Below are 25,983 nucleotides of genomic sequence, written 5' to 3' on the forward strand. Positions count from 1 at the left end.
AAGGCTCCAAGTGCTTTAAAGTCTTTCACTTGGGAGAATTTCATAAGACAGTTCTTAAAATTGGTCTGTTCTTTTGAGTTAAATATGGTTTTAATTGATTCGAGGGACCCTTATTCATTTACACTTAGTATTTGATTCTCAAAGGGTGAACAGCTGCAAAGTTTGATTCTTGCAGTACAGTGTTAACATGGAAAAAAAAGTATCTGCCATATAAACATATGGTTTTAAAAAGTTAAACCACTCTGGGGTTCGGCTTCACTTTTGGTTAATAAACTGACATATTGTGTCCAGCCTTCCTGGTACAATCTGTGTGTGCTCTTTATTGTTCGCTGCAGCTGACGCAGCCCCCCACAGCGTGTACATCAGAGTGGGATTTACAGCAGCTAACCAGATTTCCCCGAGTGCCTGAGTTCCTTCTGCTCCCGTTATCATGGCCTTACGGAGAACAGCACTCACCCTGTTGCAGTAACAAAACAGACTTATACATTATCTGACCACCATGTTTTGCTCTCCAGTGATAAAAAAAAAATTTACTGGTATCTTAAACTAATAGAAATTTCTGTAGATATTATTGCTCCAAATAAAACTGGCTGCTCAGGAATGTTTCCCAAATTATTGTAGGAAGGTTATTTGGGCTCTGTGCTGTTTCTCTGCTCCTAGGAGGAGCACAATACTCCTTGAGATCTCTTGCTGTCCTACATTCAGTGCTGCTGCATTCTGTGTGGCATGCTGCCTTTTTAAATCTCACTAATAATTTGAAAAGAAAATGACCTTGGTATGTGTTGAATGTTGGAAGAGAGAATTTCACATCTGCTCCTGCTTAAGCTTCATTTAAAGCATTTAGTATTTTACGAACCATTTTTAAATTAGGTGGGAGAGTGGTCCAGGGAAGGTGTCCATTAAGCATCCAACAGACTGCTTGGGAGACTGGAATCTTTTGACATGATTGGAAGCGAGCTCTGCTCCACCCAAGACTTTAGCTGGCGTAAGCACACTGTCTCCATCAGCAGGAGGAAGGTGAGAGCAGGCCGCTGCCCGTAGCACAGCAGCCCTGCCTTTCACAGCCTGGGAAATGCTTTCCTGGGAGCCGGGCCTTAACTCCGGGTGCATTGGATGGGTGTTAGGTCACTGCGGTGTTGCTGGGCTGGGTCAGATTAATTCCTGAGATGCATTTTTGGAAGAAGAAAGAATCTATCAAGTTCTTCCACTCAGGATGTCTCATCTTGGGTGCTTTTTAAATTACTAATATTTTTATTTTTTACTTATTTGCAGAACAAAGGAACTTCCATCCTCACCGCTGTTTTTTTCCACGCAACCGCAGGGCTGTGTGCAGGTGTGTCACCCACGGCCGCGACTAACACCCACTAACCCCAGTGTCAGGTCAGAACACTGCTGTTACCTTCTTGCAGCGCTGGGTGCCTGGGGCCACACGCAGGGTCTGAAGCGCACAGGCTTTACAGATATTAATACAGTTTCTAGGAAGTGCCCGCCTATCCCTAGGGTTGCGATGTGTATTAGAATGTAGCACCACGCGTGCGCTGTGTTCACGTGGGGCTCTGGTAACGGCTCTTGGTGGTCGTGTCCATGCAGAAGGCGCGTGTCGCATCAGCCAGGTCCCATTTATGGTCAGAAACTTATTTACAAAAAATACAGCTGTTGCCTAAGCTTTTAATTGGCACTTCGACCTTGTTATGGTGCCTGTTATCAGCGCTAGCAGGTACAGGTTCCTCCTCCAGGCTGGCGGACTGTCGGGCCCTGCTGTCTTTTGCTAGGAGCAAACACTTTCCCAAGAGAACAGTTAGTTGAGGGGGTGAACGCACTGCTGCAGACTGCATTTGGTGACAGGTGTTTTACGGGAAGACGCCCGGGTAACCCGGCACACTGCGCCTTCCCGCTCTGAACTTGTTTCAGCGGTACAGTAGCATACGCTGCGGGACAACGCGCCGCACGGACTCCGCTTCCCTGCGGGCCCGCAGCCCCGCCCCGCCGCCATGGCAACGGCAGCGCGGGAAGGCCGGGCCCCGCCGGGCCGCCGTAGGAAGGGGCGGGCGGCGCCATCCCGCCGAGCGCATGGAGCGAGCGGGGCCGCCCGCGGCCGCCTACGAGCGACGGGTGCTGGTGAGCGCGGCGCAGCACTACTACCTCAGGGTCCGCCTGTGCGTAACCCCCCCGCTCCCTCGCCCCGCTCCTCGCCTCTCCCCCGAGCCTGACCTCTGCTCTGCTTCCCCGCAGGGAGCTGCCCGACGGCGCGGCGCGGCCCGGCGCCCCGCAGCTGAAGCAGCTGGTGGTGGCGGCGCTGCGGGAGCTGCACGGAGAGGTACCGCGGGCGGGGCGCGGGGCGCGGCGGGGCGCGCTGCCCGGCTGCACCTGACGGCGTCTCCTTGCAGGTTGGGGCCGCTCTGCCTGTTGACGTCTTAGCGTACGAGGAGAAAACTCTCTCTGCGATCCTGAGAGTGATTAGCAGGTAAGGGGAGGAATTAAGGCTGGGTACAGCTGTCACCGTGGGGTGTGCGGGGAAACAACGAGGGACTGTGAGAAAGAAGGGAACAGGCTCTTTAGCAGGGTCTGTTGTGACAGGTCAGGGGGAAATGGTTTCAAGCTGAAAGAAGGAGAGCTAGGCTGGGTCTCGTGAAAACACTTCTTGCAATGAGGACATTGAGGCACTGGCACAGAGAGGTGGTGGATTCCCAGAGGTAGCCGAGGTCAGGCTGGACGGGCTCTGAGCACCTGATGGAGCTGTGGGTGTTCCTCATTGCTGCAGGGAGGTGGGACAGGATGGCCTTTCAGGGCCCCTTCCAACTCAGGATTCTATGGAATAAAAGGTCCCTAACGTTTTGTAACCCACGTGCATCCATACCTTGTTCCTACTGTAGAACAGAAGGGTCTGGAAGGAGTAAAGCCCTGCTGGAAGGTGTGACTTTAAATCTCTTCCTGTGGGAATGGGGGCCAGGTTTAAATGTTGGAGACAGCTGCAGGTGATGTGGGGGAGGTGGCTCTTAAAGGCACAGAAAGGACTTAAAAACAGGGCTAGTAACATCACATGGTCACAGTGAGCATCTGCCATGCATCAAGGGCAAGGGTGCAGTCCTTACAACAACTCTTGATGATGTAGAGCTGCCACCAGAACTCGCTGGTGATGTTACCTGTTGTTAAACTCTGCTTCATTACTCTTTGTGTAACATGTTTTAAAAACATTTATGCTGCAGGAGAAGAGAAAAAAAAATGTCTTCTGTATTCTTTTCACTCAGTGGCCTCGTCAAGCTGTGGAGCGCTCTGACCCTGCAGGGCTTCTACCAGAACAGGCGGTGTGCCTTCCGGGTGCTGCAGGTAGGTGGGGGCCTGCCTGCTGTCACTGCTGTTTGCCTGGCACGTTTCTTCCCTTTCTTCCCATTTCTTACCTTTCTAATAGTCAGTGGTGACCTCATTTAAAAACGCGTGCAGAAACATGCACTTCCAGAGCTTTTTTTTTTCTTTTCCCTCTGAGGATGCTGCTTAATGAAATGACTTCCATGAATTCTTTGTCTATGAAGCCATGGCTAAACAAATTTCTCCTTAATCGTAGCTCTTACTTTAAAACCTTTTACATAAAAGGGAGATTTAAATATTTTCAACTTCATGTGCATTTGATGATTTTTTTTTTTTAATGCTTCTTGTTTTGTTTTTTTTTTTTTCCCCGAAACAAGACATCTCCATTTCTTCTTGCATTAGCTGGGAACAGCAGAGAACTAGTCTTGGACTGAACGCAGTTGGCTTCACTGTGAGAAGTTCCTTGAAATGTTGCTGCTCTTCAGGTGTGGAATTTCTAGAGGGGATTTCCGACACAGAGCTTTGACAAAGCTGGCAGTTACCAACCTGTTGCTTGGATGTCCGTTAATTCAGAATTTACACGTAAAAGTTGGAGACAAAGCTGAACTTACCAGAGTTTTTACACAGAATGACGTTCTTACTTTTTCTCATTTAACAGGTGACACAAATCCTTTGCATTTAAGTGAAGATTTTGCAAAGAAAACTAAATTTGGTAGAACTGTTGTGCATGGAGTTTTGATCAATGGACTTATTTCTGCAGTTCTGGGTACTAAAATGCCTGGTCAGGGCTGTGTGTTTCTTTCTCAGGAGATTCGATTTCCAGCTCCTCTGTATACTGGAGAAGAAGTGATAGCTGCAGCGGAAGTGAAACGACTGAAGAGCTCTATTGCACACATCTCTGTGTCTTGTAAAGTCAGAGAAAGTGGAAAGACTGTTATGGAAGGGATGGTGAAAGTCATGGTGCATGCAAGTTAGAGCTGTTGATCTTGCGTTACTTCCTAGTAAAGACAGAAACATACGCTTGGTTTTGACTGTCTTTTTCACGTGTCATCTCGTAATCTGGTAAACTTGCAACAAAAAAACCTTCAAGATCTTTCTTCAACAGTAAACAAACACAATCCTTAGAGTAACTGTGTCAAGAAACTTAAACCTTTTTATTTTTCATTGCACTAGAATTGGGTGCTCACATCTGACAGACGTGGCCCTTTTAGACAAGCCTCTGCTGTGCTGCAGGGCTTGTAGTGAGGCTGCTTCTATCAGCCAAACTGCAGGTCACACTAGCTAGGTTCAGTCAAAACATTTTTGCTCTTGATAAAATAGTTATGTTGCTAACAAATGTGTGAGAAGGGACGATGCTGTGCATTTAACAAGTAAACCAGGCAAGTGGAAGCGCTGACACAGACATACTGCAGGATTTCTTCAAGTAATCTGCACTGAGGCTCTGGCTGATGTTGCTGCGGTGTGCTCTTCTGCACTGTTCTAGCTTTTACATGGAAGTAGTAGTCAGTTTTTAGACAAGCAATATATGCTTTCTGATAAAGGTTGAGGGTGCAGCTCTTCCCATACTTCATCAGGAATCATGGGGACCATCTAGTAAAAGCACAGGCTCTTTTCACAGGTCAGCACAGGCTGACCCACAGTTTTATGGCAAAAATGTACTATCTTCCCATCTCCTCTGCAGCAGAAGCGCATTCTGCATTGATGCAAATAACAGATGTTTGCTATGAAAAGAAGGTTTGTCCTCCAACAGTACTGGTAAAATGGCTATGCTATCCAGGTGCAGTGCAACAACAAGCCTCAGGTGATGCAGCAAGCTGGAGCACAGGGAGGGGCAGTGGAGTGAAAAGGTAACATTGGAGCTGTTTGACATCAGCACACCTCAGAGCAGGGGCTTGGCCTGTTCCTAACGTGGTACTTAACGCTTTCCTCACCTTTTGTCTGCATTATTTGATTCACTTCCTCTTTTCTGTTCTGCCTTAGGTCACGGCCTGAGAACTGATTTTTACTATACAAAGCACTGCTTCGTAACAGTGCTCTCTCAGTCCTTCCTCATTGCACCTACCTGTCTAGTTGCGATGTTATGCTCCTGCCCGTTAACAAAGCAAACCAAAGCTGAGAGTGGAGCAGCAGGAGCAGTCTGCAGAGGCGAGCGGGCGTGCTGCTCCAGCTGAGGTGTAGGTGCTGCGCGGCGCAGCTCAGCCATTTTGCTGTCAGCATGGAGCTGCAGCGTGCGGCCAGGCTGTGTGCGAGGAACTGCGGGTAGCTGTGAAGCGAGACGTGTTCTGCACACAGTGCTCTATGGCAGTCACTGAAATCCAGGGATCGTGGGCTGTAGGTTCCCAAGTGGGGTATCAGTACTGCTGTAAGGAAATTTAACTGATTTCTATTGGAAAAAAAAAATCCACCCAAGTTTAACTAAAATCTATGAACTGAGAGGAAGATACTGAGTCCTAGTTGAACTTTTCATGGAGGTTTCACCACCAAAGAGCCAGAAAAAGGCATGGAGCTGCCCCCTCCCCTTCGTCTGCTGGCGGTGGGGCAGGGCACCGCAACGAGAGCTGCGGGTGCGTTTCACGCTTCTCTCCTGCCGATGAATTTCTGGGGGCCGCGGTTCTCCCGCTGCACCGCCCGAGGCCCGAGCGGTGCGGGCGCGGCGGGACGCGCTCTGCGTGAGGCCGTCGGGGCGGTACGGCGCCCCCTTGCGGGCGGGCGGTCGCGGCGCAGGGCGGGCGGCGGCGCTAAGGCCCGGCGGGGCGGCGCGGGGCGGTGCGGCGCTGCCGTGTTGACAGCGGCGGTCGCGCCGGGAGCTGGCCGGGGAGGAGCAGGTTGGCGGCGCCGGGTTCCCGTCGCCCCTCCGCGGCATGGCTTTCATGGAGAAGCCGCCGGCCGGCAAGGTGCTGCTGGACGACACGGTGCCGCTGACAGCGCAGATCGAGGCGAGCCAGAGCCTGCACTCCCACACGGTGAGGGCGGCGGGCGGCAGGCCGGGCCGCGGCGGTGGTGGTGGTGGGGGGGCGGCGGGCGGGGAGAGGGGGCCTGGGGCGGCCGGGGGGGGCAGCGGGGAGCGGGGCGCCGGGACCGGGGCCTGAGGGTGGCGGGGGCGGCGCTGAAGAGAGCCCGGGGTGAGGCGGGGGGCTCCCGGGGGGGGTGAGGCGGGGGGCTCCCGGGGGGAGCCGGGGGTCCGGCTGCCGCGGGGGGTGAGGGGTGCAGCGCGGTGCCCCGCTGGAGTGGGCTGTGAGCTGGGGAGGGCCGCAAGAGCGCGGTGCTGCCTCCCCCCTGCCCCGCGTGCTGTCAGTTCGGCGCGTCTCTTCCTGCCCGTGGGACGGGGCTCTGCCTGCCCCAGCCCCGGCTGCTGCTGGGCGCGGGGTGGGCAGGGAGGCAAACGCTTGGGCTCGGTGGTGCCGCGGGCTTGCGTCCGCCCTGAGAGAGGCCTCGCACCGCCTGCACTGTTTTTCTCAGGGTCTGTTACAGCTTTTTGGAGCAGAGATGGGTTCCGGCTGCCTCGTTTCAGTCGCTGAGGCGAAGTTGCACTGGAACGGGTTGCACCCCTGAGGGATGTCACGGCAGGACCGTCACGCTTCCCCTGTGCTGGGAGCGGTGGCACAGCAGCAGGAGCTGCCCTGAGCGGTGTCACAGGGCCATCCCGGCTGCGTGGCGGCGTGCACACTGCCTTCGTGAGCGTGGCACTGCCTCTGAGTGTGCAGTAACAATCCGCATTTCATCATCTCCTGCCTGTGGTTATTTTCCACTTTGAAAACTAGGCTTGTTAGGGTGTGAGCAAGCAGTGTGTGGCAGAGAATCAGAGAGCTGGCTGCCACTCTTGGCTCCTGGCTGTGGCAGGGAGCAGGGATGCTGGGCCCCGCAGCAGCAGCAGCCCGGCAGGCAGCGTGCTCTGCACAGGGAGGGCTGTTCCTTCTCTTCTGCCCCTGCACAGCGCTGGTTCCTTGTTGGTCCTTCTCACCACTTCCTTGCACCTTGCAAACAATCTTAGCCTAAATGACAACGGTTGTAGGTTCCCAATGGGTATGCAGATAATCTGAAGGTTGTCTTATTAAGTAGTCCTCCTGTTAGTAATCTGCACTTAGGAAGCATTATATTGTGCCTTATTTTTTTTCTTGTAAACGAAGAACTCACACTAACTGATGTTTCAGTCTTCCTCTGAACAGAAGTCAGATATGAACAATCTTATAGGAGATGTGAACCTGGCAGGCCGTGGCTCTCCGTTGTTTTAGCGCCTGCTACAAATGAAACCGACCTGGTTTATATTAGCGCAGGCCTCATGCTTCTACCTGTTCCAGTAGCTAAGGGGTGTTAGCACCAGGACCTACAGAAGTTGTGTAACTTCCAGTATTGCCCTTTAGCAGCCCGGATCGGTTTCATTGTTAACTCATTTTTACCATGGCTTGTTGCACTTCTTTGCAAGTGCAAATGATAGTAGCTTGTTGTGTTCCTTTGGCCTGTGTGAGTCTGGTTAGGGGAAAGAAGGGGCACAAAATCCTTTTAGAATGAGTATTTGGAAGGAGACTTTCCGTCCAGACCGTGTGCTTGTTGCCTTGTCTAGGTGAGGTTGATAGCAAATGTTACCCCCCCCATTTTCCATCTCTGTACTCTGTTACTAATGGATGTTCAGAAAACAACCTCAACTGATTTGTTCTGATCTTTTGTTAATAACAGAACGCTGAAGCACTGCGCCTTTTGATTTAAACTCTGTCTCTAAGATACATCTATTAGTAATTGTTTGTTTTACTGCAGAAGCCCTGTTGATAGTTGAAAGATGGTTTGAAGTGTCTGTAGCGCAGATGGTTTATAGAACAGCAGTGTGGGATAACAAAATGCAGGAAGCTGTAACGGAGCCCCGCGTTCTTATTTGATGTAAGTCGAGTGTTTTGTCACTTTTAGACACTTCAGCTTATGTCCTTGGTATCCGAATGATTACTGGAGGTAATGCTGTCTCTTATTTGAACTTGCCTGGTGTAAGTAATCCCCACCAATACATCCTTGTGCTTGAAGAGGTGCATAAATGAATCCTCTCTGAGAAATACCTAGCAGATGGGCTACAGTAGAAGTGTTTCTGTGGGGCATTAGGACTGTTACATTTTGTTATGTTATAGTTAAAAGAAAGTACATTGCCAGTAACTCTTTGGTTTTGTCCCCCATCCCGCCTCCAAGTGATTTCCTGACAAGATGTAGCTCTATTCCATTCTTTATCCCTCCAAAAACATTTGTAAATCTAAGTCTCCATCTGCTAGGTGTTGAAAATAGCCTGTGTTCTGAGCGACCAGCGAAGGAAAAGGTGGGGAATTTCAGGAAAGGCTCTGTGGACACAGTGAAACCCTCAGCAGAAGACCAAAGTTTGTGTCAATTGAATAGCTCGCTTCTCTATTGTTCTGAGCTCTTCTGTTAGTTTAGGTTTGATACAGCAGAGTGGGTGAATATAAACCGAACAGCATTGAGCCAAGGGCTGTACTTGGCAGACGCTGAGTTTCTCTTTCCTGGGGATGAAGCTGAAGCTGAAAAATAAAACTGAAAGCAAAATCTGAAACTGCCGCATAGCACCTGAACTCTCCAGAAACCTAGGAAGGGGCAGAGCTCGTATTTAAAATGTTCTTTCGAAGATTTGTACTTTTTGCTTAGTAAGAGCATGGCAATCCCCTCTGTTGTTTTTAGAACTTGAGGAAAGCAGCTGCAGAATGCTGTGGTTTGCTCACGAGCTCTCTGGTTTGTTTCCAAGTGAAAAGAGCTAGAAGTTCTTACTCATGTTCGTACATCTGAGCCGGTGCCTAATCTCCGTGCTTCTGCGTGGCAACAAAGATGTTGTGAGCGGAGTTTTTCACTCTGCGTGTTTCCTTCAGGGATGGCTGAAGATGGACACGGTGCCTTTTGTCTGTTACTGAGTCGCACTGAGTGAGACCTGGGTGGCTGCTGGGCACCTGCCACAGGTGGGGTTCGTGCTCCTGGCAGGGACGTGTGCGGCCATTCTGCAGGAAAGGAAGTTTTTGTGTCGCCGTAACGCTCCTTGACTATAGTGGGAGCGGGATGACGTCCACTGTATGGAACCTTTTGCACGTGTCTCCTCCTAATGCCAAATGCGTGCTGACTACAGAGAGGCGCTTTCAGCACCAAAACTTTAATACATTTTCTCTACCGGAATTGCTTCATGTTGCAGTTCTTCCTCTGTGTGCTCCCTGTTTGAAGGTGGCTTTCTCTGTAAGCTTTGATATGCTGCTGCGTGCTTCCACGATAACCTAGGTGTATGCCTTGTTTTGAACCTCACATCTGTGAGTACACATTTTGGAGCACTGCAATGTTGTAAGACCACTACTTCTAAACGCCCCTTCATTCTTTTCCAAAGCAGTGTTTCCTTTTTCATTCTTTTTCACGTTGACATTGAAGTAGCCAGACGGCCGAGTTTGCTCCAGTCCGTCGCTGTCTGAACAGCACTTGGAAGCGAACAGCTGAAATGAATCCCTGTTGTAGCACGCTTCCAGAATGTTTCATTCTCCACAAGTGATGATGGCTATTGACGCTTGAGAAAGCTTTTATGTTTTTCCTGTATTATTTCCTATATTTCTTGCTGTGCAGCAAACAGTGGTGCCCTCCATTTCTGGAACTCTAGCATTTATTTTAAAAGCTTGTAAAGGACTTTGCCCATCTGCTTTGTAAGGAGTTCAATCTCTACAAGTTTGCCTTCGCTTTGAAAAATAATTTCCTGAAATTACCTTTAGAGGGGGCTTTGGACAGGGAACTATTAGAGCTCGCTCATTGGACATTGGGATACACAGATCCTCCAAAGCACTTGGTGAGGTTGACCTGTTCTTGAAAACGAGCGTGGTTTCATCACAGCTTGTTTAGGGTATTCCAACATTATGACTTCCAGCAGTGAATGTGTTAAGTGAGGATGGCATCTGCATGGGCTGCAGGCAGAATATTGCCTCCTTATCTCTAAGGAGTCAATCTCCTGCAGTGTAATCTTTGTCGAGTGCTGAGTCTTTCCCAAGAAATACAGTGCATTTGCCATTCTGACAAAGGCCGTGGCAGTGCAGCGCATTGCAACACCCTTGTTTCTCTTATTGCTCCCCGGAGCTTTTCTTGCTCAGTACATTTCATGACATGTAAATGCGTGTCCTATTTTTCCCATAGTCGTCCTACTTCATAGCTCTCCTTGTTGAGCAGCTCACTCTCTCACTGCCACAAAGCCACGCGGCCGTGCTGGCACTGTGTGACGTCCCCAGACACGTGCAGTGCAGGTAAACACCGCTGCTGCGGCGTCAGAGGGGCTTGGTGGCAGCGTGTGCTGTGCTAAGTGAGGACTCTGCCCCGCAGGGAGGTGCTGAGCTGAGCAGCTTGCCTCATTCTGTTCCTGCTTTTCACATGGGAGATTTTCTAAGTAAACACGTAAAAGAACTTCTTATTAGAAATAGTTTCAGTCCAGCCTACTTACGCAGGGATTGCATTCATGCTTCATTAGGCTTTCCTCTCTTTAATGCTTATAAAGTAAAGCCCTTTCAAACTTGCAGTTGATGTGATCTGAAGGTGACCTGGATCCCTACAGTGGTTGGCTTTTCAAGCCTGTTAGATTACACAGATGTAGAGCAGAAATCTGTAAAATAGGCTGACTATCCCGAGCCGGAAATTTAGAGACGGTTTTCATGGGAAAACAGAATGTATTACCCAATATTGGCTAGAGATGTTCTACTTCTTATTTTATGAAACTCTAATTGCACTATTTGTTTTTTCCTGTTTCATCTCTACAAAAGCCTTCTCTTCCATTTGGTTTTTGTTTAATAACTAGGAACGATGATAAACATCAGTGGTAAACATTTTGGCATGTTGGGGTCACACGGCTTTCCCTTCTCCCAGCACTGTTTTCCTCTTTCTTGTCTAACAGAGCAGCCAGGAAATGATCCCATAGGTAAAAGTGCTGTACTTGGCATCTTTAAATGTATATGTACATACGTGTACTGAACTGCTGCTGGCACACTGAGCTGGTGGCAGGAACTGGCTCAGCAGTGCTGAGCGAAGCGGCGGACGTACAGACCTGACCGCGTGGGGTCCAGGGTTGGGGTTAGAGGGGAGGCTCTGCAGTGGGACCCATGTGTTGGCTGCTGGTCGTTGCTGTTGTGTGGGGTTGTCTCGCTTGTTCCAAGAGCTGGGGCCTGTCTGTGCCATCTGGCAGCTGCCAGGTCTTTGTGAAGTCGCTTGGTAAACTGAGTCCTGGAAAAAATGTTGAGCTGTTCATGTAGGAGTGAAGACATCATGGGAATTTCTGCATGACTCGAGGGGAAGTGCAGCTAACTTAGGCCTCGCTGAGCCCGGATTTAAATAACCAACACGTTCTGCAGGAGTGAACTCAGATAGTTGGTAGCCTTTTCCAAAACCTGATCTGTCGCATTTGTCTGTTCTATATGATGCAGTCAAACAGCGTGTCTGTCTTGTTACACTTGCATTTTTTCCTCTGGGCACAGTCTCTGTCCCACTGACATCAGGCTGCCTCAGTCTAAAATTGCTGGAAATCAATTTTTTTTCTGAGCAGAATTTGACAGCTTTTGTGCGCTGAGGCATTTTCCTTGCAGAGCTGGAAGCTCTTCTTTGGCCTTATGGACACGTCCATTGGCTGTGCTGGTTGGGATCCCACAGAAAGCTCATCACTCCACAGAGGCAGTAGGATGTGCCAGCTTCTCTCTTAAACTCAGCATCCCACGCTCTGCTGGTCACGTGTAGCTGGGGCGAGTACTGGGAGCGAGGCTGTCTTTCTTATTGTGGCTTCTCTACCGTAGCTGTTCTTTGGCTTTTGGTCATGCCCACTTTGGGAAACAAAACAGAATACCATTCAGGTGTTGTCATGACTTGCATTGGCCAAGTGGTGCTGAGTGCCAGTTCTTCATTGCATTCGGTGCTGAGGCAGGAGCGTGCTGGGACCTACTTTCTCGGTACAGAGCTAATAGCCACTTTTGCAGAGTGATGCTCTCTTGTTGGAGTGATGTTCTCTTGTTGTACGACATAAACAAGGTACTCCATTAATGCTTTAGGGCATCCAAGCAGAACTGGATGGGAGAACGCTGGAGAACACAGTTGTGTCCCCATCATGTTTTTGTAATACAATCTTCCTGTGAAAATGAGATCTGAGTCCAGGGAAGGAAATGAGAGAGCTGTTTATCACGGCGCTCTGCAGCAGAGCCGGCTGTCGTATTGATCAGAGCAGCGGTGTGCACAGGATGCTCTGACAGTTGTCTCATGAATTGTGTGCTCTGCTTTCCTGAGAGCTCCTCGTGGAGTACGGCAGAGAAGGTTAATCGCTGGGTAACGAGGGAGTGCTGCAAGGGATTGGGCAATGATTCTGCTGCTTTCAAAATACTAGAAAAGATGAATGACTGAGCGTGGTGAATCATCCCTGATGTGGGTTTTTTTGGAGGAATAGCCAATGTTCCTTCGAGACTTGCTGAATAAGCAGTTGCTGCATTTTTTGGCTGCGAGTGAAACGGTCTCTTCCTACTTCCCAAAATGCAGCAACAGTCACAAAATAGGGAAAGACTGTTAGGGAAAGTTAACTTTAGTTGTGAATCTAGGTTTCCACGCATCCGTTTAATTGGTTTCTGTCACAAAATTTCCAGACGTGATTCCGCTGGTTGAACTGGAATCGACTCTGTGGAGTTTTGTTACCATTTGTGAAGATTTGTGCTTCCTGTTTTGCAGGAAAATAATGGTAATGAGATGGGTAGGAGAAGAGAATACGGAGAACACGTCAGGGCAACTTGCTGAATATGGGCACGTTAATTCTAGTATCATAACTACACGTTTTGGTTTGTGACATCTTGGATTTCATAGACTCATTAAAGTTGGAAGAGACGTCTGGGATCATCCAGTCCAACCCCAGCCCACCCCCCCCCGTGCCCATAACTGCATCCCTGTGTGCCACATCTCCACGGTTCTCAAATGCCCCTGGGGGCAGTGAGCCCCCGCCTCTATTTCTGTCACTTCTCTTTCAGCTGCTGGCATATTGAGCATTTTACATGGCTTTGGTTTTCACGCTTACTGGTCCTGAATTTGTTCTCAAGGATATGTGGTTCAAAATTGCAACGGATATTTGATAGCTGTTGCTGATAAAGGGGATTTTAAATGAGTTTGAGAAAATGAAGTAGCGTTCTTGCCTGAACAGCACTGTGCTTTGAAAGGAAACTCCAGTAAATAAATCCTGGATTAGCTGAGGCTGATGTGTTCCCCTCTGCTGGGATTCTCTGGTATGGTTTGTTCTTCAGTACCTAAGCCTTTACCTTGGTTTCGTTTGGAAGAGAATTAGTTTTGTGTGGTCTTTGAGGCAGCTCCCAAAACCAGAAGACGTTTCATTGTATCTGAAAGAGGTTACTCATAAATGCACGGATTGGGTTTTTAACTGCGAAGCTGAATTTGTGATGCTTCCTGGATCAAGCTCCTGGTTGAATGACGTGTTCGGTATGCAGGTACAGGCCAGATTTGTAGATACAGTTATTGTTACAGCATGGACAAGTTGCGCATAAAAACTCAAGGTGATGGAAATGCCTTTGCTTTTTTTTCCTTATTTCTTCGTTGCTTATTCGTGGTAATTTGGAATGCATCATTAATTTTAATATCTGAAGAAGCTGTTGTACATAATGCTCTGCTTTGTCCTTCCTGTTTCTGCAAAACTGTAATTGAAAAATCATTCAGCACTCGCATAAAGAATGTTTGCAAGTTTGTAGCAGGGTGAGTGAAGTCATGGAACCCGAACAACAAATGGTTCAGCACGTGATGCTTGCTGCCCTGCAGGCAGTGACTGGGAGGGTGCTCACGCGCCGCTTGGCACAGAGGCAGAGAGTTGTGCTTTATGAATGTAGTTGTGCTGGGAGGATTATCAGTCTTTAAAATCTGAAGGAGGTTGGCTGAGATTTGGATGTGTCTGCATATTTAATATATAAATAACTAGTGTTAAGTTTGCACTAGAAATGAAGAATTGCCATCCTGAGAAACTGGTGTGTTTGAGTGGCAACCTTTTTCACATCGAGCTTATGAGAAGTTGGGCGGCTGATGGGACGGCACAGGGTCCTGTGGTGGTTGAGGAGGTAATTATTCTCCAGGACCAGTGGCTAGATTTCTCATTGTTGAATATACTCTGTCCTTAAGTGGAGGGAAGTGTTGAGTACTTCATTCCGCAAGCTCTTGGACCTCGGCACGGCCGAGAGGGAGCTGCTGGCCGTGGGACTGGAGAAGCCCTGCGCTGACCTTCCCCTTGAAGCTTAAAATTTGGGTCTGAATTTTCTGCTTCTGAGCATTTCCTAACTGGGAGGTGGTCATACTTGGAGCCGTGTCTAACAACTTTGTTCAACTCGTTAGTTCTTATCCCTAATAACTTTTTTCTTTTACTAGGAATACATAATCCGTGTTCAGAGAGGAGTTTCAGCGGAAAACAGTTGGCAGGTAATTTCTTAAACTCTGGTTCATGAACCATGATGCCTTTCAGGAAGAATTTGAAGCTCTTTCTAGCTTCTGAAATGTGAACAGAAGAGGGAAATGGTGGTTTAAACTGAGAACATGAAGTGCTTGAATGGTCAAAAGCTGAGAAAGTGTTACTGCCAGCTGCAGAAGGCTCTGCTGTTGTGAATGTCCCAGGAAAACAGGAGAAGTCTCTGCCGTGGTATCATTACTGTGCATTGGTACGACTGTCATTTTTAAATTTCAAATGTCAGTTTGCCTTCCTCAGTACTAAAATCACAGCCCTGCTAACACACAGCCGATAAAACCTAGGAGCGGCAATGAAGGTGGTCATGAAAAGTTATTGCTTCAAATATAGCAAAAGTGCGCTGTTCGCAGGCAACCACTGACAAATATTTTTGGGAAAGCTGTTTGAAATAATATTCAGACCTGCATTTCTATTCTGGTCAAGATATCACTGAAAACTCTTCTCTGTGCTCTGGCAGCACATCATAAATCCAGAAGTTATGCATTTGTGCAGAAATGGCTAAAAGATGAAGAGAGTTACAAATGGGAAATGCTTCTCTCTGGCGGGTGGAAGAAGGGTAAAATGATAATGAGAAAAGTAATGTGTTTCCTCAACTCATCTTTGTCTCTTGCAGATTGTGAGGCGATACAGTGACTTCGACTTGCTTAATAATAGCTTGCAGGTAACTTTTACCCTTGATACATAAATATAAAGTGTCAGTTGAAAGGATATGTATGGAACAACGGATATATATCAAATGGCTTGTGATGTTTTTGTATGTTACAGTGAAGAAAAAATAGAAATTTGCATAGCTATAAACTGATTTCAAATGTAACTCGAATGTATGCTTTTCACCCTCAGCTTTTCCCTTGTAAAATTATAATTTCAGCATCAATAGGACCGATTTACATAGAAATGGTGGAGACTGGCAGATAGTGAATCTGTCCCTTCACTACTGCGACTTGTTCCGGTTTGGTGTGTTATTATTTGTTCCTCCTTTGATTCGAGGAAAGCCAAGGCACATACCAACCTTATAAACTCAGCACTGAAGTGCTATGTGTCTCATTATTTATATTGGTCTAAAAGCACTTCCAGATGCTGCTTATCATGTGATGGATTTCTGTATCTCTGGGAAGTGTTCCTTGGTTAAACACTGGACTTACTGTGTGTTTTCTTTTGCTTTTTAGGACAATTATTTCTTTTTAGTTGGTGTGGGAAAAAGCAGGGGACATGAGTGTGTTTGGGAGAAGGGGGGTGAGCTGGCATCTACAGGAATGAAACTTGTCACTCGGGATTTCCATAGGACTAGGCAAGCAAGATAAAAAGGGAACGCTTCTGTGATTTGAGGGTGGATTTGCGTGACTAATTGCCCCCCGTTAAATGTGAGAATTCAGGAGCTGAATGCAGCTTCTGCTCCCCTCCACACCCCCAACCAATTCAAATCAGCTATCTGCTAGAGGAGCCTCCATGAGAAAAAAGCGTGTTGGTGTTGAGTTGTGCACTCTGATAGGATGGGAGTCATTTGAAGCAGATTATATGGTAGATGGGGGGGCAAATTGATTGAAATTCAATAGAGGCAATGTGGTTGAGTTGCATAATTATTTTACTGAATATGCAACAGTAACTTTTGTCATGACCTAGAAACCTGTGTGATGTGCTGAATAAATGCAGTACAAAGGTATCTTCTGCTCCAACAAAATCCAAGAGTGAAGATTAGATAAGCACCCATGGGAACACAAGGAAATGAGGTGGTGCTGGTCAGCACAGTGAGCATACAGTGCTCATTGGAGTCTTCACCATTGCCAAGTTTTGAGGGAGATCACAGAGAAACAAGTTTAAGAAGGCTTTAAAAAGAAGGTGGAGAGTTCTTTTTTTTTAATCTACTACAACGAGCTCCTCTTAATTGTGGGGAATAGAATGTTAAGGTGTTACAGAGCTTTGTAACCTTCTCGCTTAACTTCTAAATGAGTCAGTTCTATTGGAAAAGGCAACGGGCCTTTGACTTTAAATTTTAGTGGAAGGTGTGGTAAGTGAAGGTAAATAGCTTACGTATGATGGAGTAAGGAAAGAGGCCTTTGCATCTGAGGCAGAGGTGAATGATAAAAGTGAAGGGCTCTGGGAAGTATTTGGCAGAACGCGTGGAATGGGACAAGGAGGAATGTGAAACGAGGGAAAGAGTTTGCAGCTACAAGGTACTGAGATCTGGGTCAAAAACGTCAGCTCCTTGGATGATAGAAAACATCAACATGAATCATGGAGACATTCCTCTCTAAGTTAGATGTGATGATGTGTGGAGGGCAGCTACATTAGTAGGTCATCTTCATTAGCTCTTCATCTCCTTTAGTGAAAACTACTGCTCGCTCCCTCAGTCTCCAGCTCCTGCATTTTTCTGCTTTTACAGTCTGGAAAGCAAAGATGCATCTCTGCTTGGAGAAAGCCTTTTCTGGCTGCGGTAGAGCCACCGCCAGAGGTGTCATTCTTCAGCCCAGCAGAGGCGAATTTAGAGCCTTTACCAAGGTTGCACAGCTCTGCTTTTGACAACCACCACTGCTCCTTCAGGCAGGGCTTGGGAGGCAGCAGACAGTAGGTGATGCATATTAAATTGTAGTTTTCCCCTGCCATTGTGTTCTTGAGCTTTTTTATAAATTGCATAGATTGCTTTGCGGTGCTGGCGCTGAAGTTTTCTGATCCATTAAGGCACGCAGCATTCCTCAGATCTTTCCATCCAGAACTCTAAGCAGCAGTTTTTCATCACAATCCTCAGGTCCCATGACTTGTTTGTAAACAATGTAAACCCTCATCTTGTGCATGTTGAAATTGATTAAAACAACAACAAGACAAACGAAAACCTCCAGACTCCAAAAACAGTTAAGTGAACGCCAGGTACAGGATTTACAGCAAGACATCTGGCTTTTGTGAAGCATTTTATTGCGGCTTTAGAACGGGTGCTGCTGTGCAGGCTGTGGTTTGAAGATAAGACAGTTCCTGGTTCTGCTGTGGCACAGCCCATGCAGAGCCACTGTGTGCTGGGAAGGTCAGGACCTCAGCGAGGTGGGGGCTGTGGTGATGTTCTCACTGTGCTCTGGGTTTTGGAGATAACTACAAAAACCTGGGGGTGAACGCTGCTTTCTGCTGAAAAATAGCAGCTGTGTGGTTTATTGGAGGGCAGAAAGGAGTAATGGTTTGAAAACATGTGAACTCGAGTCCTTTTCTCTGTGATGGTAGCTAGCTGTCAGGTCAAGAAGATAAGGGTGATTATGGCTGGATGTGCTTTGCAAGTGAGTAATGTCAGAAATGCATTTAGTTTCTATTTAGAAGCTTTGTTGAACTGGAGGAGTGGTCTGCCAAATGCCGGCCTTGCATGCCTGTGGTGGTAGAGCCGATGTGGTGAATTTCAGGTTGTAAGTGGTGCATTGTTGCTCTGGGGTTTATTCCTGGGTGCTTTTTGGTTTCCCCTTGGGTGTATAAAAGAATTTTAATGCCAGCCTGGTGGACAGGATGATTTGGGTTAATATCTGCAATTTAGACATAGTCGTCGTTCTCTTTCAGCCTGTGGTTCATAGTCTGAGCCAGAGGAGTACTGAGGTTTGGTGGGGGGAAGTAACTCCTAGGTTCAAAAGGAGGAAGAAAAAAGGAAAGAGATTGCTGCCTCTGCTGCAGTTGGTTGAATTGATCCTTCCTTTCTCCACTGGTTAAAATGAGGATTGTTCAAGCCCCCAGAAATCCTTGCCTGCCCCTCGGTGACTTGTTTGCTTTGGAAGTGGGGTTGTGGCACTTAATGTAATTGATTCCTGCCATGCATGTTTCTTAAAGATAACTCCCGTGGAGATTCAGCGTCCACCAGGCAGGTGCTTAGATCTGCAGGACAATCGTGTGTTAGCAGCATCAAACATGGGTTCTGGCACTTTGTGTGGCATAATTAAATATAAATAGTCTGCAGCCTAGTTTTGTTTTCTAAAGATGATCTCTTTGATCTCACCTACATAATGCTTTGGGCTCCTGCCCAATTTTTCATCTGTTTCAAAGCATTTCTCTGATTTTATCTGAAATTTTACTTCACGCATCAACACGAAACAACTACTGTTTGCTCACCAGTGGATCGCAGCTGTTTCTGGGTTGAAAGTTGTACAGCAGTTTTAAAAATGCACAGGAGCAAATTCAGAAAAGACGGAGGAAGAGTTGCATTGTATCTGAAGTTATGGATTTGATACACTGACAATAAGGGCTTTAAATCACCCATAAAAGCAGTAGAGGCAAGAGGAAAGTAGTTAATCTGCACTTCCTTAAATAAGAAAGCATAAATCTTGCCAGGAGAAAATGATAAGGTGTGTGCGCAAAGGTGTGTAATAGAATTTGGCTGAAAACTGGAGGCATTTAGAATCTGAAAGCTCTGTGTAGTGATCTTAAATGCATGACTCACCAACAAAAATTGATCTCCTCGCATTTTCACTGTTGTTCCATTTATGAAGCTCTTCACACTGGGATGCAAGCTATTGTCTGACTGCCTCTCCCCTATAATAGTACCTTGAAAAAAACCACAGAAGCTTATATATATACGGTATGGAAAGAATTATCTAGTAGTCAGCTCGCTGCTAGGAGTCTTTCTTTCTGTATGGTTAGTTTACACCCCTGAGGCACTTTTAGAGCACTGTTAGTAATTTTTCTTCTCTTTTTAAGATCTCATCTCTAAGTCTACCTCTTCCTCCAAAAAAATTGATTGGAAATATGGAGCGTGAATTCATAGCAGAAAGACAGAAGGGACTCCAGGCCTATCTCGATGTGATTACTTCCCATCACATACTGTCGAACTGTGAACTGGTAAAAAAGTTCTTGGACCCAAACAGCTATTCTGTAAACTACACTGGTAAGTGGGGAACTGTAAAACTGTGTTACAGCTTCACTGCAGCACGTGTGTATCTTCCTGCCATGCTGGTGGGGATTTACACTGAAGCATGTTGCAGCAGAGGGAGGGGGGAACAGCCATCACAACCATCATAACCATCACATACAATCCCATGCACTGTGAAGCAGTGTTTACCCAGGTCTGTGAATGAGTCATGCTGCGAGAGCCAAATCCAAGTGTTTGAACTGAGTCAATGTCTATATAACTTGAACCTGAGGGAGGGAAATGAAACTGAAATCTGTTTTTATGGTTGGTGGTGAATGGGAGGATTGGTGTCTGGAAGTTATTTGTTTACCAGGGGATCAGGTGGAGTTCAGCTGGTCAGTTCTGTAGGTTGCTCTCACCACTGGTCTTTTGAACACAGAATCTTGCATTTGTAATGGTTCTTACATGTTTCAAATCAACAGGAACAGCTGCTATCATCTTGTCTAGCTCCCACCGCCACTTTGGGCTGTGACACTTCCTAGAACTAATTGTTTGAGATATGTTTGATGTTTCTTCAAGGCTTGAGTAAATGCCTTCCTCCCACCCCTCAAGTGAAAAATCACTGCATCCCTTAAAATGATACCCCAGTGATCAGTTCTCTTCATTATTAAATGCCTTTCCTTTGAATTTCTCTGGCTTCAGCCACTGGAAATTGCTAGAATTTGTCTGATAGACCAAAGAACTTCCTCTTCATAAAACCCACACCGTAGATTTACTTCACAGGCAGACTGACTCTTTGCAGAATGCAAAGCTTGTTTTCATAAAAGCAAAGCCTGCTCAAGCAGGAACTTACTACTTCCTTTTTACTTGTCTTTTTGCTCTCCCTTTATGTAACGTTCTGTTTTCAACTTCTAAGTGCAAGGAACATTTCCCGAATGCTTATGATAAGCTGTGGAGGAGATGTAAATTATTAGTAGCTTGAAGGATGCAGTTTGTCTGGCTAATGCTGAGCAAGCAGTTTGAATCCTTTAGGAGATACCGTGACTTCTGTGTTAATTCTGAGCGCTTTCATCAATAATATTTTTCCTTCTGCAAGTTGCAGGGAGGTTAGTAGCATATCAGATAGTTGCCTGTGGTCTTTGGAGACACCTTCAGCGTGTCATCTTTTAATACTGGAGCAGTGAGCTGATATTTAGTGCACTGTTCTATTTTTCCTAGCATGTTTTTAGAGTGAGAAGTTAGAGTGCAGAAAGATATGGTGCATCCTTACCTTTTTGCTGTGTTCCTAAGCCAAGATCAGCTGTGTTTGAGAAAACTCCTTGCTGGCATGATTCCCTTTCTGCCCTTGCTGTCATCGCTCCTCACTGAGATTTCCCCTCCAGTCTGCTCATGAATACACCAGTTGTATTCCCAGCTGTGGGAGAGCTCAGTAACCAGAAGGGTGTCCCTTCCTTTTTCTTTTCCTTTTCTTTTCTCTTTTTATTGTTTCCTTTTTTTTCCCCTTTTTTCCTTTTTCCTTTCTTTTCTCCTCAGAAATGCATATTGGATCACAATAGCTTGAAAAATACCTTATTAAACATACAGTAAGGAGGTTTACAAGTTTCCATTTACCTTTACATTTTCTTATCTACCTTAGGATATACCATGTATGGGAAGTCTTTGCTATGAGCATTAGATTTAGACTTGGAAATGTAGATGCAGTAGAAATAGAATGCAAACTCAGTAAACCATGTTTTCTGAAGGCAGCGCTTTCTGTTTTCTCTGTGGATTTGAGTTCTCAGGTTAAAAATGCAAATGCCCTCGAAGTGTGGTTTTATCTGATTTCCTTTCAAAGTGATTTTGCTGACTGAGCCTGAATTCCTGCAGGCTTCCTTCTGGCACTGAACCTTACCTAATAATTTAAAAATCACATTTAATAGTCTCTCTCTCTTTTTTTTTTTCTCCCCAGAAATTGCCTTACAGCATGTTTCAATGTTCTTCCGATCAGAGCCAAAGTGGGAAGTGGTAGAGCCATTAAAAGATATAGGTGAGAAGAGCATGTATGCGTGAAAACTTGTTGTATTTTTTCCAATGAGTTGTCTGTCTTTGCTTACAAACTTTGTCCTGCCTGTAAGCCATGCGATTTAGTAGGGCTTTAATTAAAACTGCTGATGACTCTTTTCTTGCAGGTTGGCGAATACGTAAGAAATATTTTTTAATGAAAATAAAGAATCAACCAAAGGAACGGCTAATGTTAAGCTGGGTATGTGTACCTTCATCTTATTCTCAAGTCTTTCATAATGAACTTGCTTTATATCTTTTGTATTGGCTACCAGGTAAGTGTGACAGCTAGTGTTAAGAGCTCAGGCTCTGAAAGCCTTGAGAGCCCTGAGGTAGATGGGTGGTGTGGAAACTCCTTTGTGAGATTTGCTGGAGGGTGGATTTTGCTGAAGCCTGCAGTAGAAGGGAAGGTGGTTTTGGCGGAGGGGAAGAAGGTGGGGATTGCTGCCTTATCAGTTCACAATGCACACAGTCCCTCAGTTGGGGCTTGGCAAAGTTCATTCAGTGGTAGTAATAGGGGTCAGCTGCCAAGGAGGAAGCAGGCAATAATACGTGCTGTCAGATGCTTTGTATTGTGAAACCATGACCTTATTCAGCCCTTCAATTTTTTTTTTTTTTTAGCGTATAATTTCCTTGCTTGCACTTTAAAATGTATGTTCAAGTATCTGCCTTCATTTATAAGAGCAGAATAGAGATCAAATGACATGGAATATAACATCAGTTGTGATGCCTTTCTTTTCCTATTTATTTTTAGGCTGATCTTGGCCCTGATAAATACTTGTCTGACAAAGACTTACAGTATGCTGTGAAACTTCTTTCCTCCTGTTCTGTGAGTATTACTTGAAGACCTTTAAATTGTGCCAGCGCAAAAGAAGTGCTTGCAAGGGCTGATCTTGCAAAAGCTCATGTAGTCTAATAGGCATACTTTATAATTCTAGAGTTGCTTTCATTTAAAGTTGTGTGAACCTTTTAATGAAGTTTACCACGGAATATAAGGTAACGTGTTCTCAGCGCAAATAATAATCCTGCTGGATCATTGCAGGACTTTCAGAGTTGTGGCTAATTGTATTCTTTTCTTCTGGTGCCATGCTGTGAGATGATGAGCTTTTATTTCATTTTCTCGACGCTTTTAGGCTGTTGGGATACCTCTCTAACCAGTATACTGGGAACATTCTTGGGCAGCAGTGGAATGAGTGTCATTAGTTTTTCAGTTCTTTGAACTTTAGGCAGAAACATCATGTTAGAGGTGCAGTGCCAGATTATAAAACTCCCACATTATGAACCCAGTAGGCATCTCTGAAAAACTGGACTGGCTGAAAATAATGATATTTCAAATGGGTAAACCTCTGTGTGCAGTCCAGAAACTTGGAAGATGCCCACACCAGAAGTGGCTGACAACCAGGCTTTTAACCCCCAAACCAGACTGAAACTGATGCATTAAAATAAAATACGAATGAGAAGTTTTTTCCTAACTAGCGATTTCAGTTAGTGTATGTGTTGCATGTGTTATTTATTTCCACATGTACTTCTCATCTGGTTTCACAGCAGTGCTGGAAGTTGTTATAGTGATTTCTAAAGACATAGAACTGTTAACGACAGTTGTTAATGCTGGGTTTTCCTGTGTGCCGTAGTTATATAAAACACTGCATGAATTTGTTATCTTAGCATGGCTTAACCCTGCAGTAAAGCTGCTCAAGTACTAAGGGTTAATTGAGATGAATTCTTCATTTATCTAAACTTCCAGTCTTTTTTCTTTTTTTAAGAAAAAAGACAGTGGATTTGTCTTGATTTTATGTGAATGTTTAACAGTGTTCTTGTGAAGTTTGCATAACTTGAGAGAGAATGAGTAACTTGAGCAAATGTCACTGGCAGAATCCATTTTATTTCTTAAAACATGATTCAGACAGATCTTATCTTTCTTGTGAATCAAGCAGAAATGAATTGCATAATCTGTCATCTGAAACTTACATACAGTTTCTTCTTTTGGTAGCATCCCTATATTTACAAAGTCACTTTTGCCACCGCCAGTGAATCTTCAGCACTGGTTATTAGACCATTCAATGAAAAAGGGACACTAAAGGACCTTATTTATAAGGTAATACCTTCTCTCCCTTTTCCCCCACTTCAAACGATTGAATATTTGTTGGAATGTCCATAGTACATCTTTTCTGAAGCTGTTTACCATCCATTGCTAAGCAAACTAGGACAATTCCTGGCTTTTCTGAGCATGATACCTGATACGTGTTATTCTTTTAAAGGCCAGGCCGAAAGATCCCTTCCTGAAGAAGTATTGCAATCCTAAGAAAATTCAAGGTCTTGAACTTCATCAAATAAAGACATACGGAAGACAAATATTAGAGGTATTTTTTTGCATTCTTTATCATGCTTTATGTTTCTGTGGGTTTTTGTGGGTTTTTTTTTTTTTGGTGTGTGTTTTTTTTGTTCGATTTCTTTTTGTTTGTTTGCTTGTTTTTAGGTTTTGGGGTTTTTTTTTGAGACCAACAATGTGACTAGAAAAAGACAAACTTTTGTGCAGGCAAGATTTTTTTTGGCAGCAGACTTCAAAGTTAAATGTAAATTGAGATGAACTGCTAGGAGCTGAATTTAGATACGTATGAGGCCAGTTCTGACTAAAAGAAAAAAAGGAAAGAAAAAACAACAAGGCAGCTGTTACATGTGGAGGTGAGGTGGGAGAGAGGTGCTAATGTTTCAGAAAATTAGTTTAGCTGACTTCTATGCATCCCTTCATCCTCACAGAATTTTTTTCTGCTTGAGGGGAAAAGGGAAAGAAGTGATTCATAGCCTATGAAAAATGGGCCATAAAATCACTGTCAGTGAATGTGTGGGCTTTTAAACTATAATATTCTGTAGAATTGTGACTTTCAGCTTCCAGGTCTCTTTGGGAAGTGTGTTTAAACCTGCTTTGAGGATCAGCATCAGCTGTGTGTTCTTTGAGTAATGCTACCAGTGAAACAGGAATGAATAATCAGCCAAAGGTGAAGTAGATAGAAGATCGAGTTTAGCAGGAATTCCAAAATAGAGGCCTTGTTTATTATGTATCTGCTTTCGTATTGGAGCATTTGAGATCTTGAGATCATCAGGACATCTTGTGACCATGCTTCTCTCTTGGATTTTTTTCAGGTATTAAAATTCTTGCATGAGAAGGGATTTCCATATGGCCATCTTCACTCTGCCAATGTAGTGTTAGATGGGGACACGTGCAAGTTACTGGATCTAGAAAATTCCTTGCTGGGACTTCCATCATTTTATCGATCGTACTTCTCACAATTTCGAAAAATTAATGTAAGTTTCAGAAAATTAATTTAACTTACTCTTATGCATCCCTTTATCCTCATCTTGAGTTTGTGGAGAACTTGTAGATACCTATCTGTTAAAAGCTACTTTTTGTTGATTTGAAGGGTGCCTATTTATTTTAGGCACATACAGCAAAATATTATCTTGCTACAAAACTACTAACCAAAATTTGCCCTGTTGTAGCGATGCAGTCTTTTAGCCAGCATCTTTCCTTGCTCTTAAATGCTCATTGTAATAAATTAAGTAGAGCATCACAAGACAGCTGCTTGCTGCCCTTGCTAAACAAGTTCTACAGTGTGGTCAAAGGAGTGATCAAAAGTTCATGGTTAGTCCAAGTTTGCTAGTGCCATCAAAGCTCTAAGCCTCCTCCAGTACAAGAAACCACTTCTGTCTAAATATGATTCAAAAATCTCTGAAGTGTGCTGTCTGGGAACTTAGCTTGCACAGCTCTTTGCCTTAGCTAGGCAAATGTGCTCAGTTGTGATTTGCATCAAGAAACAGTTCTCTAAACTGCTGTCTATGAGAAAGAGTTCACTCCTTACACATTTTTATAGAACATGCTATAATGCTATTCTACTTGAATCATCACTAACTGAAATACAGCAGTAACTTCTTTGCTTGGGGTGTAAAGATTTCATCTGAGCTTCAAGCTGTGCAGAGTTAGGCTGTGGTTAGGAACTTAATGGTTCCTCTTTTCAGTCATCAAATGCAAGACCACTCTTTTTGCAAGTATGTTATTGCATGTTTTAAAAGCAGCTGTGGATAAGCTAAACAGTTCTAGCAAGTTGTGTTTTTACTTTTTTCACTTTTCTTCCTCTACAGACTTTAGAAGGCATCGATGTACATTGCTTTGGGCACTTACTGTATGAAATGACATATGGAAGACCTCCAGATACAGTTCCAGTAGACAGCTTCCCTCCTGCACCATCAGTGTTTGTTGGTTAGTATACGATCAAGACAGTGGCAGCCTCAGCTTCCTGAGAACTCTTACCTTTTGCTTAAGCTGAAGTGCTCTGAAATAGCAACCTAAGACCTTTCCAGC

General features: G+C 45.3%; 3 protein-coding genes across 7 annotated transcripts in view; all 3 read left to right on the forward strand.

The window, feature by feature from the left end:
- Positions 455–3,825, forward strand: RPP14 (ribonuclease P/MRP subunit p14). The gene is made up of 5 exons (XM_021409579.1): positions 455–2,156; positions 2,233–2,317; positions 2,388–2,464; positions 3,249–3,327; positions 3,684–3,825. Exons 1-5 carry the CDS (start codon positions 2,071–2,073, stop codon positions 3,738–3,740), a joined length of 384 nt encoding a protein of 127 aa, XP_021265254.1. The 5' UTR covers positions 455–2,070; the 3' UTR covers positions 3,741–3,825.
- On the forward strand, positions 3,743–4,324 carry LOC110404841 (hydroxyacyl-thioester dehydratase type 2, mitochondrial-like). Its single transcript, XM_021409578.1, has one exon. It carries the CDS (start codon positions 3,775–3,777, stop codon positions 4,279–4,281), a length of 507 nt encoding a protein of 168 aa, XP_021265253.1. The 5' UTR covers positions 3,743–3,774; the 3' UTR covers positions 4,282–4,324.
- PXK (PX domain containing serine/threonine kinase like) overlaps positions 6,041–25,983 on the forward strand; it is a 31,959-nt gene continuing 12,016 nt past the window's right edge. For 2 of the 5 annotated variants that reach the window (XM_021409155.1, XM_021409156.1), the window contains exons 1-11: positions 6,041–6,269; positions 14,686–14,736; positions 15,393–15,440; positions 19,436–19,622; positions 21,535–21,612; positions 21,755–21,828; positions 22,381–22,455; positions 23,617–23,721; positions 23,885–23,986; positions 24,768–24,929; positions 25,764–25,881. In XM_021409155.1, coding sequence (XP_021264830.1) covers positions 6,168–6,269; positions 14,686–14,736; positions 15,393–15,440; positions 19,436–19,622; positions 21,535–21,612; positions 21,755–21,828; positions 22,381–22,455; positions 23,617–23,721; positions 23,885–23,986; positions 24,768–24,929; positions 25,764–25,881 — 1,102 coding nt within the window. In that variant the 5' untranslated portion in view covers positions 6,041–6,167. Of the gene's footprint in view, positions 6,270–14,685; positions 14,737–15,392; positions 15,441–19,435; positions 19,623–21,534; positions 21,613–21,754; positions 21,829–22,380; positions 22,456–23,616; positions 23,722–23,884; positions 23,987–24,767; positions 24,930–25,763; positions 25,882–25,983 lie in introns of those variants that run through there. The other 3 variants (XM_021409153.1, XM_021409154.1, XM_021409157.1) reach the window with 2 other exon arrangements.

This window comes from Numida meleagris, chromosome 11 (assembly GCF_002078875.1).
Source record: "Numida meleagris isolate 19003 breed g44 Domestic line chromosome 11, NumMel1.0, whole genome shotgun sequence".
Taxonomy (NCBI): domain Eukaryota; kingdom Metazoa; phylum Chordata; class Aves; order Galliformes; family Numididae; genus Numida; species Numida meleagris.